The sequence below is a fragment of the Blennius ocellaris genome (genome assembly GCF_963422515.1).
Source record: "Blennius ocellaris genome assembly, chromosome: 3".
Classification (NCBI taxonomy): domain Eukaryota; kingdom Metazoa; phylum Chordata; class Actinopteri; order Blenniiformes; family Blenniidae; genus Blennius; species Blennius ocellaris.
Window position 1 is genome coordinate 7,775,962 of NC_137652.1, and position 17,866 is coordinate 7,793,827.

General features: G+C 42.6%; 1 protein-coding gene across 1 annotated transcript in view; it reads left to right on the top strand.

Moving 5' to 3' along the window:
• Window positions 1-325: 325 nt before the first annotated feature.
• Window positions 326-17,866, top strand: part of znf827 (zinc finger protein 827) — a gene marked incomplete at its 5' end in the record, with an annotated part of 76,680 nt that continues 59,139 nt past the window's right edge. The window contains 1 exon segment of the mRNA XM_080520774.1: window positions 326-368. Within this exon segment, the coding sequence (XP_080376900.1) occupies window positions 326-368 (43 nt within the window).

The window sequence follows — 17,866 nt, forward strand, 5'->3', positions numbered from 1 at the left end:
GTGTGTGTGTGTGCGTGCGTGCGCACGCGCGCGTGTGTCTGCTCTGCTGTTGCTGCCCTTTGATCCCTGCATTAGTGTTAGTTAGGGGCTCGGAGACACACTTGCACCGAGAGCAGCCATAGTCAAGACACGGCAACAACAACAGCGGCGCCTCCTCCGCCAGTGTTCCCATTCCCCCCCCCTAACAATACACTTTAAACACCGAGCAAAGCCAGGTGCACGACCGAGTCCCTGCCATCACTGGGCGCCTCCAGTCTCAATGGGAAAAACCTTTTTTCTTCTTATCCCCAAACAAGGACGAGAATGTGATTAAAAACGGGGGAAAATGCCAAGGAGGAAGCAGGAGCAACCCAAGCGCCTGCCTTCACGTAAGTCGCCTCGCTCGATTTGTGCCATTTTTCCTAAAGCGGCACTCCGTGTGTTTTGCGCAGTAGTTTAGGGTTAAAGAGGTGAAACAGACAAAAGACTCGGCGTAGGTTATTTCTCCCTTTTTAGGTCCGAGCGAGGCAGCCATGTTGTTGGCGATGGGTAACGTTAGCCGGAGCCCCGGGTGGGTAGACGATACGTGGCTTTAATGAGAGCAGAATCGATCAGAGGTCCGGTTCCGCTTAAAAGGTTGCGGTCAGTTGGCATATGTGTCGGTTGCGTGTGAACCGTAGCGGCCGAGCGGGGTAGTATTTCTTTTTTCTTTTTTTCTTTTCTCGGTAACGTGCGAGCCTCCCCGCTCGGTGGCTTATTTCGGGTAGAAAGGGGAGGATCTGGGAGTCTGGCCGCAATAAAATGAAGGGTCAGTCGGATCAGACAAGCCAGAGTCTGGCTCCCCGCTACCCTGCTGTTCCTAGTTAGCAATAGCGCTATCCAGCAATGCTCGGTAAACTTCATTTCCTCGCCGATGTAAACGTCGCAACTTTCACCTCGTAGTTTCGCTTCTCCCCCCCCCCCCCAAAAATAAAATAAAATAAATAATCGTGGAACCGAATTTGTATTCGCGCTTGTTTGTCGTCGACTTTTTCTTTAAAAAAAAAAAAAAAAAAAAGTGGCGAGGTTGTTTTTTTTCTTTTTTCTTTCTTTCTTCCTTCCACAAGCCGATGTATTTGTCTTTTCTACCCCTCCCAGTCTGCATGCAGGCTGTGTCGGAGCCATGATCGGTCACCTGAAGTTCAGGGTTTTTCCCTCTTCCCTTTGCAGCCATTCATTGCAGACAGACTACGATCAATAACGCGGTTAGAAAAAGGAAACGACAGTTATGCTCCACCACGCAGCTTACGACACCGTCACGCTGCAGCACAAGCCGGTAATAAAGCCCCGTGTATTTGTGTTTTGTTTTGTTTTTAAGTTGGACGTTGGTTCACTTCTGTGCATTTGACCCTCCGTATCTCGGATGTTCGTATTGTGCCTTTTATCAGTCCAGATAATGAAATGCTGCAGTTGCACACTCCGGCCACTAGAGGCTTGCTTAGATGTTAGTGGGCAATGACAACAATTATTACAGGAATTATCCAAGAGTGACATCTTTTCTCTCTCTTTTTTTTTCTGGATCATAATCATTCCTACTGAATACACGAGTAAGCCAGCAGCTCAATTAGTCATATTAGTATGTAAATGCAGTGAATAATTGAGTGATTCATGTTGAAATCAATGAGGGCTTGATGCATTTATCTTATGACTCTGTCTTCTTCATTTCTTAAATGTCAGAGTGTGCCAGCTGTTCAGCATAGCCCGCCATGATCGCAATTTTTTACTGTCAATATTCACTCATCTGCTGCTCAGGTGTTTGACCTAGGGTTGAACTTGGGAAATTGCAGCGGTTGGCTGGGAGGCATAGAGGTGGAGACTAGGTGACAGTGGGTGCAATGACTGTGTGTGCGTGTGTGTGTGTGTGTGTGTGTGTGTGTGTGTGTGTGTGTGTGTGTGTGTGTGTGTGTGTGTGTGTGTGTGTGTGTGTGTGTGTGTGTGTGTGTGTGTGTGTGTGTGTGTGTGTGTGTGTGTGTGTGTGTGTGTGTGTGTGTGTGTGAGAGGGAGATTGTGAGTGAGTGACAGCGAGTCCTCACTCCGATGCTGCATGAGGAGAGTGTAGTGGACTGCACCCCAGCAGGATTGTGATGTAAATGAAAATAACCCAGTGTAGCCTTTTTACTACCCCTGTGCAGGGAGGATTCTTTTGAGAGTGTTTGTGCACCGGATCTGTTTCCCTCATCATCTATCCGTCAAATCCTAAAATGCAAACCGTGGTAAATTAACTCATCGCAAAGTGTTGTGCATGGTGTTGGAGATTTTTTTTTTCTTCTCTCCAGTTTGTTTTGTAATTCCCGTCATAAGAATGTTTTGAACATGTATCTACTTTTCCTCCTGTAGTTTCTAATGAGTTGGAATGAGATTTCGAGGCTTTGTGACATTTCAACCTGCCAGTAGAGTCATGTGTATATTCATATTTTATGATTTCTTGGTAGGCATCAGTTGCCTGAATATGAGGCAAACTCAGATCGGATTTCAAAGTTTGTGGAGGCATAAAAACACTCGAAACCCACAAATTTATTTAATGATCAGTTAATTAATCTGTCACAACATTGTATACTTTGGAATTTACTCCCATCAACACAATGAGGAGAAAGCTGCACACAAATGTATATTGGAATAAACGACATATTTTGAACTGTAATGGAAATACATGGTGAAACCAGTTGGGCTGATATCAGTGCATTACCATATCAGGAGTAAAAGGTTATTTGAATAAATGTAACATAAAAAAAGACAACGGTCACTGCATGTGGGTGCCAAAAGTTTCTTGATTTTTAGACTGCTAGTGAATAAAAGAGTACATGGTTTGGTGATGAAAGCTGTATTTGGCACAGCATCATTACAGATATTCTGGATCAGTCGAATGTTGAGTCCAATTTTTTCTCCCTTTTTGCAGCATGACAACCAAAGTAAGCCCATGTCAACCTTTCAATTAAGCTGCTCCGTAATTGGTCTGCAGCAAAAAATACTCTTCACCCACGTATCTGAAACCGTGTACTCCTGTGTAGGCACTGTACTGGAGCGCTGCTGTGCCTGTGTTCCTGGGTTTAAATGAAAGCCTTTTCTGATTTAGGAGTTGTTTCCCTCCTCAGTCAACAAACTGTCACAGAAAAGTATGAATTTGTCAGAAGCTTTTTGCGCTTTGTTTTGGATCTTCCCACTCTAGAATGGAAGTGTCACCTCATGCCATTCGCTGTCAGTCTGTGTGTTTTCATTATTCAGCCAACAACACCCTGGTGGTTTGCCAGCCAACAAGCACAATATCGAGCTTCAAATCTCTTCATCTGTGGTGAAAAAGGGCAAGCTAATACAGTGGCTTTAATGCTGGAGGTGCTTTATCTTAGCGTAGACCCAGATATATGGGTTGTGTAGCCCAAGTGTGCACTGTCCTATTGTTTGTGGTACAGCTCTTGAGAAGCGACTATTCTCTAGATGCGTGTGGCACACACATGCGAAAGTGAACACACACAACCCTCTGTGTGTGTGTGTGTGTGTGTGTGTGTGTGTGTGTGTGTGTGGGTACATAAGCCAGCTATGGAGGTCACAGTACAGTATGGCGCCTTCACTCTGACAAGTAAACATGACCTTTGGCGCCACAATGAAAACTGCCATTCTTTTTGACCTTGCAGTGTGTTATTGTTTGTGTAATTTTGTTGTCTTATTGCTCACTCTGTTAAAAGTTGGGGTCATTTAAAATGCTTATGAGTGCAAATATTTTGTGATATTAAAGCGATGTCTTTCGCTGCTCAGAATAAGCCTCAATGTCCTCTGTCACAATGTCCACGGTGCAGATTAGGTTCATTTCATTGGATAAAACGATTCCCCTTCACTCTCCTCAACCAGTCAAGGGTATCTATATGATAAAAGAGCATAACCCAAATTTAATAGGAGGGTCACTTGTATTCTCTCTTTCCCCCTGCTGCCAATCTACATTTTAGAACAGACAGATTTTGAGTATGTCTGCTTCTTCTCATCAGCCAATAGCTGACTGGCTGGGTGGCTCGCTACCTTACCGTAATGGCGGGTCACTGGCTGCCTTCCACTTGCTATGATTATAATGACCTTGGTGGAGCTGGGGCTTGAAAACATTGGATTAAGGGGAAAGGAAAATGAGAGGTGGTTTCCATTTCGCTCTTGGCATAAAATTTGTGGGGGAATTTCTGCCAAGAATCTCCCCTACCTCACCACCACTGCCATGATGCCCCTCAAGTTGATGGGGCTTGGGTGCGCTGGTGGCGGCGGGTGAGTAGAGCTCAAGCGAAAAATGATACACAGCCTTTAACTTAGAAATTAATTATAGGGCAGGAGAAGAACGTGATGAATGTCTCTCTCTAACCATATACCGTCTTGCACATGGAAGCCTGCAGAACTCGACCATGCCTTTGTGTTTTATGTGATTGTGTCTCACAGAGGCTGATGTGAATAAACAGTTTGGGCAAGGTTTAATGGGCCCGGTTTCAAAGCGGTAGCTTAGCCTCAGGGTGAGGATCAATATTTATACACAAATGTTAACCTTATTTGCTACTACAGACGATTGGCAAAAGCACACAGACAGCAGGTTTTATGCAAGTCAAAAATTAATGACTCCTAAGAATCACATCTCATTGAGGGTCTCTGTTTTAGTCAAGAATAAAAGGACACGAGAACCTTTGCATAATTTCTCACATCACTGTAGAAGTTTCAATCTGAATAGTTTTGACCATTTGTTTCACACAATATAGTTGTGTCGTTCTGGAACTTGATGATTGTTGGATCATTGTATGCTTGCAGGATTGGGTTGGATTTTAGTACAGTTCTTGGGGCCTGCTTGAGACTTGCTTCGACCTCCATGAATAAAAAACGTCATTATTAAACCGAGTTTGCAACCTTATCGGTTTGATACTTGTTGGAGTCTGAACATTGTGCTTTTTGTTGTGAACATTGTGCATTATAACGGTCCACTTTTCAATTAACCTTGTGGGATTCATAGTGTCCGTTCTTGTCTGAAGAATAATTTTCAGATCTGCTACTGACCCACAGACATGTTCATAATGTACCAACTCTTGGCCGAAAATCAGTGACCGATTGTTTACGCAAGTAAAATTAGATTAGGATGTATAACTGCTTTGTCATTTTTAAGGTTGATAATGGTGCATGGCTCAGTGTGATGTCAAATGTTGTTACCTAAACTACGTTGCGTTAGGTATGGTAACCCAACCCATCGTTCTAATATCCAACATTGCGATGAAAGTGAATGAAAAGCAACAGCGGCAATTAGACATCTGCTGGTTTGAGATGTTTGCAGATTTCTGGGTTGTTGTAGCATAATGGGGTTGAGGTGATTGGGTGTACATGCATCACCTTGTGAGTGCTAAGATAGTTGCATAGTCACTTGTGTTGCAGGACCTGAGTGTGTAGGTTAAAAAAAAAAGGGGGCTAAAAAGACTGTTGCTTTTATATTGTAATGTTCAGGCTGAACATTACTGAAGGCTAAACTTTATGGAGTTGTATTAGAAAAAAGCTATGCATTTATGTCTGTGTGATTCTTTTATAACGTGCCATCATCTGTACATCAATCAAGCAATACTGAAGCCCGCATACTTCACTTTTATTGACCAAACTGCATTCATTTTTAACCATCAGATTAAGTTTCATTCTTATTTTTTGGCATTTCTGATGGACAAAATATTTTAGAATTATTTTTGTTTAAAAAAGGTTTCACATACTTATTCAAAATGTAAGTTTGCCCTTGGATTTTATCTAATATAAGTCAAACATATTTGTGCCCACTGTGAAGAAACCTTCATTTTCAAAAAAGCAGTAGCACAAAACCCTCTTTCAGCAAAGGAGTTGATTAAGTGTTGATACATTGTGTGCAACTGACTGTTTTTGTACCTCCAATAAGTCATAACAGTTGTCTAAAGGATGAATAATTGGAGAATAAGTATTTCTTCCTGAAGTGTTGTCTGGGCAGTAGCAAAAGAAATTGTAAGAGTTCTGCATTTCGCATTGATGGTAAAGAAACAATGAAATCATTCTTTCTTGGTGATGTATTAGTTGTCTTCTTGCAACTTGGAAAATAAATTGTTCTTCTCTACAACCAACGTTTATTACAAATTCAACATGAAGAAGAAAAAAAAAAATACTTTCAGTGAAAAAAGTCACCATGCAGTTTTTTCCCCCCTCTCTTCAGATGTCTGTTATCTAATAATATCAAAGTGCTTTCCCTTCTGTGCAGCAGAAAATCAGGCTACAGTAGTCATCCTAATACTTCCAGTACAGTACCTGCCTGTCTGCCTGGTCGCAATCAGAACCCCCTCTGTGTGGAATGGAAGTGCCTCAGCCTTGGTAACGATTTTTCCCGTGTTGACAAGTCACAACATGGAGATCTACAGCTCGGAGAGCAGCCCTTTGGCTACGCAGAGCCCTGCTTGCACTGAGTAATAGCAATCTCACAGGAGTAGCAGGCTTTCAGCTGGCAGCAGTTCATACGGAACAGCTCGCCGGTGCAGCTGGGAAAGACAGAGCAGAGTGGAGAGGGAGAGAGGAGCTGGTGGTGGTAGCAGTGGAGATGGAGGGAGGAAGTGGAGAGGAAGAGCTGTTAAGAGCTTTGGGCGGTTTCTCTGTTGTTGTACCACACAAGTGCATCCAGGCCCTGCAGGACAAGCCTTTAACAGGCATGAGGGATGGAGAGCATGAGAGGAGAGGAGGAGGCGGCAGTGGAGGAGGTGGTGGTGGTCTGGGGAGTCGAAGTCGGCCAGTCGTGCCAGACGCCTGCTCTAAACAGGGATGTGATTTATTGTTTGACTCGGTCTCACGTTTCACTCCTAGAAAGACACTGAAATTACATTGTCGAGAGATGAAGGACTTCTTCGAGTGTTTTAACAGAAAGACTGTCCCTGAGGGCTGTGTGGAAATCTTTGAGCAGGAGGTACTTCATTAACTTCTGTGCAGAATTGGAAAGTTTTTGGCACAAGTAGTTTTTTTTTTGTGTGTTTTTTTTTTTTACTGGTTGCAACATTTTGACTGTCGGCACACGGGGGAAATGCCACACAGTAACTGATCACAAAAGTGCTTCATGGGACATGTGAATCCACCGTAGTTCATTAGCGTATGTATATTTTCTTAAGAGCGAGCAAAACGTGTTGATCTTTGTCACCCCAGCTGAATACACTCTGCACTGTGCGGTGCTATGAGATGACCTAATTTCCTGTGTGGGTAGAGGAGGGCAGAAGGACGGACACACACACACACACACACACACACACACACACTCGCTCCATAGCAGAGCCCGGCTCCAGTTAGCCTTCAGTGCACTAGTTCCTCTCGCCTCTTGGTTGTGGCCTCAAAGTGTTTCCACTTTGCCCGATCGAGGCACGGGGTAATGTCTTCAACCAGCTAAGCCAACAGCTGCATGTCTATGTTTTTTTTGGGGGGGGGGGGGGGGTGTGGGATTCATTTTATAGGGACATTTTAAAGTGCCGGAAAGTAGGAGGGGGTTATTATAGACCCAGGATAGTAGAACCATAAGACAGTGACAGCTCTCCAGAGAAACCATATATCATCTCTAAAGGAGAGTGCAATTGTTTGGCTGTGGGACAAAAACTTGGGAAGTTAAAATCATTGATGTGATGTCATCTTTGAGAAAGCCATTGTCAGTGCGGAGGGAAGTTATTTATGATGCTGGAAATGCAGGTGAGCGTCTTGACTAATTCAATGTTGTTGAGAACATCCCCCCCATTTGCACGCTGTCATCGTTGCATTTCTTGGTCCATAAAAAGAAAGATGACGCCCGGGTCTCATCCTCTCACTGTTTACCAAGGGCATTTGATCACTTGATTTTGCCCTTGCGATGCTAATGAGATTAGCTAATCACTGGGTATTTCTGAGGGAAGAAGCCTGTACAGGATCTGTAATAAATGCAAAATCTAAGTAGGAACAAATGAAGCCGAACAAACTTAGGAGAGTAACGTGAATGGATGTTCAGAGCGATTGTTAAAAAAAAAAAAGTGAATCAGTTGGCTTGGCTCATAATTGCCCGTATGTTTCCACACCCCATGAGTGTTTTTGAATGGGGGCCATGTTGGTTCAGATTGCCATGTCATTAATCCCTCGTACTCTACAGGGGAGTGGTCAGTGGCAGATGTATTTGCACTTCCTCCAGAAGGTTTTCTAGATTAGCACAAATCCTCCCAGAAAAACCATTTAAAAACCTCATTTGGCACGCACAGCCAGACTTTGTGCTCGTAGCTGGCCAAAGACAGACATCCCTCCCTCAACATCTCATTCTCTCTGATGCCCCTGATTTTTTTTTTTTTTCTTCTTCATCCCCCCCACCTTGTGGCTCTCAGAGCTTAGCCCCATGTTGATTTGGACAGGACAGTGTAATTGTTTGGAAACTCGGTTTTGTCATTTGCATGTAGCAAGCAGCCACTTTTCCAGTTTCAGTGGTTTGACCTTGTTGTACCTGCCAGCCAGAAATGAGATCATCAGAAGAGTAGACGAGAAGCTGACATCTCTCCTCCACCTACCCGTGGCTTTAAGTGATGGTTGTCATAGCAATCATTATGCCACAGAACAGACTCGGTGGGTGAAGGATGGCTTTGAATGCGGCAGCCTCAGGTCACAACCTGGTTATGACAGAACAGATAGACCTATGAGGCCTGGTTGCACTGAGCAGTCTGCACAAGGTAAACAGCTGCATACATGGCTCACCGGGTCCGTATAGATTTCACGTTGAAAGTGAAATCTCTTTTGATGCCACGGAGAAAGCGAGGCAGGTATGGTATTGGTGTAACGGAGAAGGGAAAGAGAGGCATTGTTCGCCCCATGCCGCTCTTCCCATCAGCTGCCCTGGCCAGCATTTAACATGGAGATTGGAAACGGAATAAGCTCTCCCCCATTCTCCCTGGACCTGCATGTAAATGAGGTTAGCGGTTAGCATTTCCTGCTGTGCCACAGCGATTCTTCCTCCCTTCCTTGCTCCCTCCTTTTTTTTTCTTCCCCCTTTTTTTTTTTTTTTTTTTTAATAATGGCCTGAAAGTGCTCCCCCTTTCCTAGGCTAGAGACCGGGACCAATCCTGATTAGTGTCCCTGTCCTAAGTGACAGGCTAAAATCCAAGCAGGCACTGCCTTGGGCGCCTCTGCCAAACAGCCGTCAAAGCAATACTTCCATAAAAAAAAGACACCCTCCCCGCCCCCCTTTCCTTCTCCTCTGGTTGTAAGATTCCCTCCCGCTTTCGTGCTTCTCACTGCTGTGCTCAGTCTACCCTGCTGTCCTTTCTCAATGTCTTAAAAAAAAAATGCTGCCGCCATCGTTCTATCACACTGTCCTCTTACATACATACATGCATGCATACATGCATGCACATATAGAATTACCTCTCACCCCCCCCCCCCCTCCCACCAGACTATGCTTTGTATCCCTGGGTGGACTGGCTGCTATAGAGCCAAGTGTCCCTTTTGCCAGTAGGGTGATTTACAAACAATACATGGACGCTGTACACACTCCCACCTTCCACCCTCCTACTCTCTCTCACTTCTCTTCCTCAGACACACAATCACCTCTGTGAGGAGCTTCGGTATGCCAGAAAATCTACGCAGCAGGGTGATGGCCTGTTCTTTTCACACTTATTCTAAAGAATGTACCCCGTCTTTTTCAGGAAGCTCGCGTAATATCCACTCTTTTGGTGAATGAGGTTACCCAGTCAACCGGAAGTACATCTGCTGGCATCTGACTAGTTGAAGTGGCTCATAATTAGTAGTTTTCCAAATTATTTGCACCGCACGCATCAACATTTTAATACACGAGAGAGTTTCTTCCGGAGTTACAATGCTAATTACTCAATATTTGCACAAAGGCCTTTATGAGAAATGTTATTGTCATTCTTTTGTAGCTGCTGTTTTGAATTTACGTTGCCGTCTTCAGGATTTGTTACTTTGGAAGTCTGCAGAAAACACTGTATACACCATAACAAACCGACTGCCACTGCAACCAAGAAAATTGATTTGGTCATGTGAGTCGATGTACATATACTCTTATGCACATGCTAAGAAAGCCAGCACCCGCTTTTAGAAGAATAATAGATCTCAGGGATTGCGCTGTGTTGTGAGTGCAAATATGTCAGTGGGATAATATCTCGCCATTCTCACACATGCTCATGTGAAAACAGTGAAGCTCTTTTCTGCCATATGTAGCCGTTTGAAGTGTGCTGCATGTGTTTGCCTGTGTTCAGTTTCACAAAGAAAGATGCCACCCACATATGCCTATTCCTATGAGATAGAATGGCGGAAGTCTTTATGAATACGAAAAGCTCTTTCTCACAGAATCAAGGCATCAGTCAATAGTGTTGCGATTCGATGTTTCACTGGTCCTATTCTTCAAAGTGTATATGACTGGTTCTTTTACCCCGCTAATGTGAGATACACTAGTATTTCATGTACTGTATGTGTACGTGCACAGTCTTGGTTGTTGACAAAGGCATGCTTTCATGTGCATCAGGGGCGCTCACACAGGTTTTTCTAAGTGTGCGGTATGATCCAGCAAGTATCAAGTGTTTCTTTTCGGTAATCGCGCTCAGGGGTCAATTATTATTTTTAATTCACCCAAGAAATCTGAGCAGCATACTGCTGGTTCGCTCACTGCTTTTTCAAAAAAAAAAAAAAAAAAAAATGAAAGTATTATGTTTTGGTTTGCTACACACCGTATTGGCATCTGGCTTTTGTCCACAAAAACTGAGTGCTAAATTATGATTCATGATAGCAATGCAGACGATTACACATTTTGGACAGTCTTTTGCTGTTTTTGAGATTGAGCAATTTTGCAACAGGACCTAACCCAAATGAGGAGACCAAAGCAATACAAATTAGGAAAGAGAGTTGTTTATTAATAGCATTACGTAGCATTCAAATAAAACACATTTGATTTCTTGCATCCTTGTGCGTCACAACAGTGTTTTTGCTGTTAAATAGTATTAACAGCGAGATTATATTATTATGGCTAAAGATATACTTAAATGACTCATATTTTAATCTTAATATAACCTCATAAGCATTGTATATTACATGGCATATTTATATTAGTGTTCAGATCTGTAGCCTTTTGACCATCAGCTCATATGGAGTGATCTGATTCATAATTGTCCAGTGTTATTAATTTGTACCAATTCATTACATAAAAAGCTTCACATAGAATTTATTCTAAAGAGGAGTTATGTACTGCCTTGTCAGACATGAGATGCTCTTTTCAATTGGCTGCTGAGATTATTTACGAGCGCTTGTGAAGGCGATTAAATTAAGGAGGTAAATGAATTTAAAACCGTGACTCATCAATACCAAATACTCTGCAAGCAAAGAGAATCTGCCTTTCAGAATAAAATCAGAAAGTTTCAGCTCACGGTTGGACAGGGAAAATCATCCAAAGGCCCAGGGTCACGCAGAAGTTGACCCAGGCCTGTTAATCGTTTGAACCTGAGCATGGAAATATCGGTGCTTCTGCTTAATTTCTCACTTCTAAATGAGCCTTCTTAACTCGTGTCTTTTCTGTGGCACAGCCTTTATGTCGTTGTTTATTTATCGGAATTATCTCCATTTCAGATATTTCAGGGTTGCTTTTTTTTTTTAAGGGGCTTGAAGTGCTTCTCAACTCAAAGTTCCAAGAACTGCTAATTTTTACTTTTGCAAGAAACCACAGAGAATTTTAGAATTTTAAAATGAAGATGTTCACGTGGACCGTTGTACCCAACCAGTCGCTGACTAAGGCTGTTGCAATGAATTTTGGTAGCGGAACATGATTCAATTATTTAAAAAGTAGAAACGGATCATTATTTACTGTTTATATGCCATGTGAATGCTATTGTCATGTACGTGATCTGTTAAAGTTTTTGTTAGCAGCAAACACGACGAGCACATGGCAAGATCACGGCACCTGAACACTTTCAGGACATAAAGTTTTCAGCTTTATGTCAACAACCTGTAAAATAACTGAGACAGAGACAGTTATATGCAAGGTTCAAGTGAAATGTCATAAGCAACCAGAGGGGACGCCACCTTGCTTTCCGGCTCACCATCACACGGCTTACCTGCAACCTGATAGAATGCGTTGACTGACAAACAGTTTATGTGCAGTTTATCTGCCATGACACGAATCCCATTAACATAGGAAAGTGGTGTGGAGGAGCTTGAGCAGCTCTTTTATTTTTACACTCCACTGAAAGAGCTTGGCAGGAAATACTGGTGTATCAACGTTGGAAGATATTCATTAAAGTTAACATTTAATGAAAAGTGCTGTCACCTGTTGCTAGTTAAAAAAAATGTAAAATCTTACCCTATGTTTGTGACCTCCAGTGGACAAACTATGCAAAAACTCTGTTGGGAAAGCAGAAGCATAAAAATGTACAGAAAGATTCGCAGCCCTATCACTGACTTTCAGCGACTTTCAACAGAACGTTGGTTCGTTTGCTGCAGTCATTTGTGAAAGTAGCGTTGCTGCCATCCACACCCTTGTCCAGAAAGCACAAAGCTAACCAAATATGAGTGCACTCTTTTCACTAACGTATTTTAATTTTCTTCTTCTTCTTTTTTTTTTGATATCGGTCCTCACCAAAGAATAACACCGCAAGTGCCATACTGCCTAAAACTGCCATCTTGAAAGTGATTGAACCAGGAAAAGCGAATAGAAATATTAATATTAAAATTAATCCCAAGGGGAGAATGCTCGGAATAGCTCCACACAGAAAAGAACACAGAATAAGTACAATAGAAGTTAAAAAACATCAATAGGACAGAGTAAAGTTAAATAATTAATATTAAATATTAATATATACAGGGCTGAGCAGAACAATTTGACAGTTCTTGCAAAGGGCTTTGGTGTTCTTAACCCAGTCCAGTTTATCGTCTATGTACACCCCCAAATATTTCTAGTCCTGCACAATGTGCACACTGGCCCCCCTGGATGACTACGGTACCAAGTACATATAAAATCTCCTCTGGTGGAGTATTGTGTCCAGTCTGGATGTAAATGTAAGGGTCCAGGTTCACATCCCATTCATGACAGGAGGTGCATCCGGTGTTAAAAAAAACCCCAAACAAAACAAAACCGAGCTAGCCAAGTACCGTATTCCGTTCACGCTTGCAATGACTTGCTGCGGTGGCCCCTGTAATAGACACCAGCTGAGCAGGCAACTCTTCCACATATGGAATCGTTTGTCACGTTTGATTATGAACATTACAGCAAACAGTAAAAAAAATAGTAACACAAAGTCTGCTAACAGAAAATTAAAAACGGAATAAAGTAAGATCAAATCTACTCATCGGCGTTGTCATGAAATTTTCTCATGTCTAACAGACACTTCGGATCTTAAATGCACTAAGGTATTTGGGGGCAATCGGCGAGTATTGTATGCCTTTGTGTGCAAGATCATCGCAGTCCATCTGCTCTATGAAATAGTCAGTTTTATTCATCGCACCTTTACAACTGAATGCTATTGCCAGGTTAAGAACGATTTTCTAAGCTAAAGAAAATGAAAAGAGCGAATGGAGCCGGAACAATGCCTGTGCATAGGCTTTCTAACCTTAAGCACCAAGGTCTGTGAACAAGTGTACAATAAGACAAAAATATTTGACAAACTTGTTAATAGAAAATGAAAACAGCTGTTGAAGTCGTTTTACATTTTTGATCTGTGTTTTCTGACCACGGCCTGGGAAGTATATTATTGTAAATCTTTAAATGACAAACCCGAGGACGTCGGCCTTTGCAACTCGTGGAGAGACTATATTAAAGCAGAGTGCACATAGTAATGGCAAGATCTTTTATTCAGGTACATCATTGTTAGTAAAGTATATAATAAGTAATAATTGGAGTAAGAAGTGCAATTGATTTGAAAAAAAGAATGTGCTCTAAGTCTATAATAGGTCAGTTCTGGACATTGCTTGCTTTGTATCCACCTTATTCTTTTTTTATGGAGAATATATTCTCATATATTATTTGTAATATTGTAGAAATTATATTAACATGCTTGTGAAAAACATTCAAAACGTATGTTTTTCATTGATGGACAGTATAGTCAGGATTCATCAGGATTCATCGTACAAATAGCCGTTGCCATTTCCCCCACATATGCCACAAAACAGCAACTTATTCAGGAACTAATTTCACTTTTATCTCATCTGCACGATGACACATGAATGCACCACTCAAGCAGGCTTTTCTCCAATTTTCTCTTTCAGCGCATTTCTTTATAGAGCTCTTCGAAGAAGAGAAATATTAAATGCACTAACGTGACCTTGAAAGTCTCTGATAGTATGGCACCCTGATTAGAATGTGGCTGCCATTTGTCCACTCGGTTGAAATCTGTATTGGTAGACAGAGTTGAGACCTGACAGTCTCCTGTGCAATTGATGTTTCACATATTCTGATGCTGTTTTTGGGACGTTGACAGACAGAGAGAGCTGGCCTGTTTTCACTCACCAATTAGTGTCATTAGCTGGGTAATACGGTTTGTTTTCAAGCCTGGGTTGTCGTGTATGGTTAGAATGATAATCCCAATCACTTACTGAGATTTTTTTCCCTGTGCAGTGTGTTCAATCTAAAATGAAATATTCTTCAAAACTTTAAAAGTCTACTGTGAAAGAGCTTATCTTCAATGGCAGGTGGCATATTAACAGTCCAGCCTCAGCGCAGCTAAATGTATACATTGTTACGTGCTGGAAAATAAATCCAAATATAATCTGTTTATATTAAAATACAAGCTGTAGTTCAGTTTTAAAATGCTGCTTGACTAGATTAATTTATAACACCATGCTCGACTGTCACATAAGCTGTATAAAAGCCCAAAATATAGTAGTTGTTTGTTTGTTTTAAGTGTCACCTCTATTGCCATAATGCTAACTCATGACATCATCGGTTCAATGCGTGTTAATTAGGGCATTTTTTTTTTTTTTTTTAATTTCCATCGGTTTAGTGATGGCATAACTAGTAATTCATGACATTTCACATTTATGTCCTTTAATGATGACTCTGTAATGGTTTAGTTTACAAGGCAAAGATGCGATATACCACCTCTCTCCCTCAAGCAGTTTGCACCCAGGCTTTGAAGCTTTGATGACACATCTGAGGTTATAAGCAAGGTTTGTTTTTGTTTTTTTTAACAGGGATGCTAAAAATGGAAGGGAAAAATAAACCAAGGGGTAAAGTGCACTTCATCTGCATTGAGGAATTTCAGAGGTCTCAGGCTCTCAGCCGTCTCATTCTCTTCCAAGAACACTTCTCCTTCCTGTTTCACCTCTGGCATACCGCCCAAAGTACCCACAAACCACGGAGGCCAAGGCCGAAAATACACAGATGGTAATTTGCACTACATTTCAATACGACTCAACCGCCATTATATATAGCCCTGCTGCCTGAACCCTGATCCTCGCTGAGGGTATCGTCTCACCTCAGATTCCAAGTAAAAGATGGGCTCTTTATGTCTTTGTCAGACACTAAGAGTTGGACAGTGTAATGGAGGTAGTAGTTGGAGGGGGGGGAGGGAGGAGCTCGGTGAGAGTTTTCGTCGTGTTTGACTGCACATTTCAATGTTTGAGTAAACCTTCATCAACATAAAGAAGGGCTTTCTTTCCACATTAGCATGTCCAACAATTGAAAAGTAATAGGGGAATTTTCATCGTTTAGCTTACTTGCGCACAGAAGAATAACTGTGTCGAAAGTGCAGGCCTTAACTGCCACTCTAGAGCTGGCTGCAAGAACTGTGCAATGCATGTATGTACGCTATGCTATTTCAAGTGCAGTTTAACTAATGGGCATTTATTATAAACTGGTTAATTTAAATAAAGGATGTTCAGTCCCTACATGTTGGACAAGCTGTCACAACATGTCGTGAGTTCATGAAAAGTAAATAAGTTGCCTACTGTCTTGTGTGACATTTTGTCTCAGTGATGACTTGTCTCGCCTCTTCTCTTGTTGGTTGTCATGTTTCATCAACTTACTAATGGAAATAACATGATGAATAATCTCTGAAGTGATGATCACGTTTCTCCTGATCCAAAGGAACAACAGATTGATGGCATGTAATTTCACATTGGTGTTGCTGCTGCTGCTTTGCTGGCTCCCACACATCCAGCAGGATTTATTGGAAACGTCAGCCATTTAATTTTAATATCTGCATCCCCCGTTTTGGAGATGAGAGAATGGTGGAATGGTGTGAGCCATAAGTGTAAGGAGAAGAAAGAAAAAGCATGCGGGTGTGCCCGAGATCAACCAAGCGAGAGATTATGGGACAAGGAAAGAGAGGTGATTCTCATTCAGTGTGCGCCAATTAATGGAATTACCTGTTAGTCATTTGTGGAGACGGGAGTCCGCCGGTCGTGCATCTCTCTCACCATATTGTCCAGCCAGTGCTAATAAGGTGGCCCTGACCGCCGGGTGTGCTCATTAGCATAGCCCGGGGCCGTGGCAACCCCCGCCAGGGCCCAGCCGGACACTTAATTACCACAGCGGCGTCTTCTTTTCTCCTTACATACTCGCCGCCTTCCTTTCCTTTTGCCCTCACCCCCTGCCCTTTCTCCTTAACCCAACCCCCAGACACGCAGACCACCTCCACCTTACCAAGAAAGGCAGGCTAATCATTTTTGGTGATGCAAATGTGACGGCTTTAGTCAGTGTCTTGTGACATTATTTCATGCCGCTTCACTTTGCGGTCAGCAATCTGTGTGATTTTACTGATTTCCTTGACCTACCACTACCTCCTTCGATAGCTCTTGTTCCCTCTCTCTCATTCTGATATTAGCTCATGGGCATGACTCTCCTTTTGACATCGGCGCAATATTGATGCACCCTCGTCCAACCTTAATCGGCTAATGGCCTGCTCTTCTTCCCTGCCCAGCCAAATCAGCCCCTCCCTGAACCATCCCTCTATCCGTCCCTCCCTTCTTTGCTTTCTCGTCTCCTCTTCCCTTACCCTGTTCAGGTCTGGGGTCAGTGAGGCCAATTTTCATGCCTGGCTAAGCAACAGAGTTGCTTTGTGTGTATACACAAACGGATGTGTGCTTGTGTGTGGCCTTATTCTTCTATACTGTTGGGTACGTCAATCTGATTGCACACTGACCAATACGGACCCATGTCACTGGGGGGGGGGACCAAATCGAGGTCCCCATTAGGGGTAATCTTTAAATGTTTATGTGAAGATTTAGGATAGAGGTTAAGACTTGAGTTTAGAGTAAGTATGAAAGAAATTAATGTAAATCAATGCAATATCCCCCAGGGGTGTGAAAATATCATCTTTATCTGTGTGCATTTCTAACTATGTATATGAGGAAGAGTGTGCGTGTGTGTGTGTGTGTGTGTGTGTGGCGGGGGTGGAAAATGTTAGTCAGCAGCCTCACACAAGTCATGTGGTCGATGACCTCCTGACCTACCTTCACCCCAAGCCTCCACTCTTCTTTCACTTCTGCAAATGGCTCACCTTGTTTTACCAGTGATCATTTTGTGTGACAAGGTTAGCTCAAATCTGACTGGCTCCTGCACTGAACTTGGACGTTTGTATATACACACACACACACACACACACACACACACACACACACACACACACACACACACACACACACACACACACACACACACACACACACACACACACACGTGTGCCTGCCCCCGCCCCCCCTGACCTAGAAAAGCCACAGCCAAAATAATCCTGCCAAGTTCACAAATGGAGATTGTTGACAGCACGACGTGGTGAAACAATGAACAACTCCACTACCTGAAATTTCCAGCTGTTTTTCGCTGTAGTTCGAGGCTTGCAAGCTCAGTGTTTCTTTTTTCTGACAGGTTAGCACAACATAATTCCAAACACTGTGCGCTACGTGGGGTTCC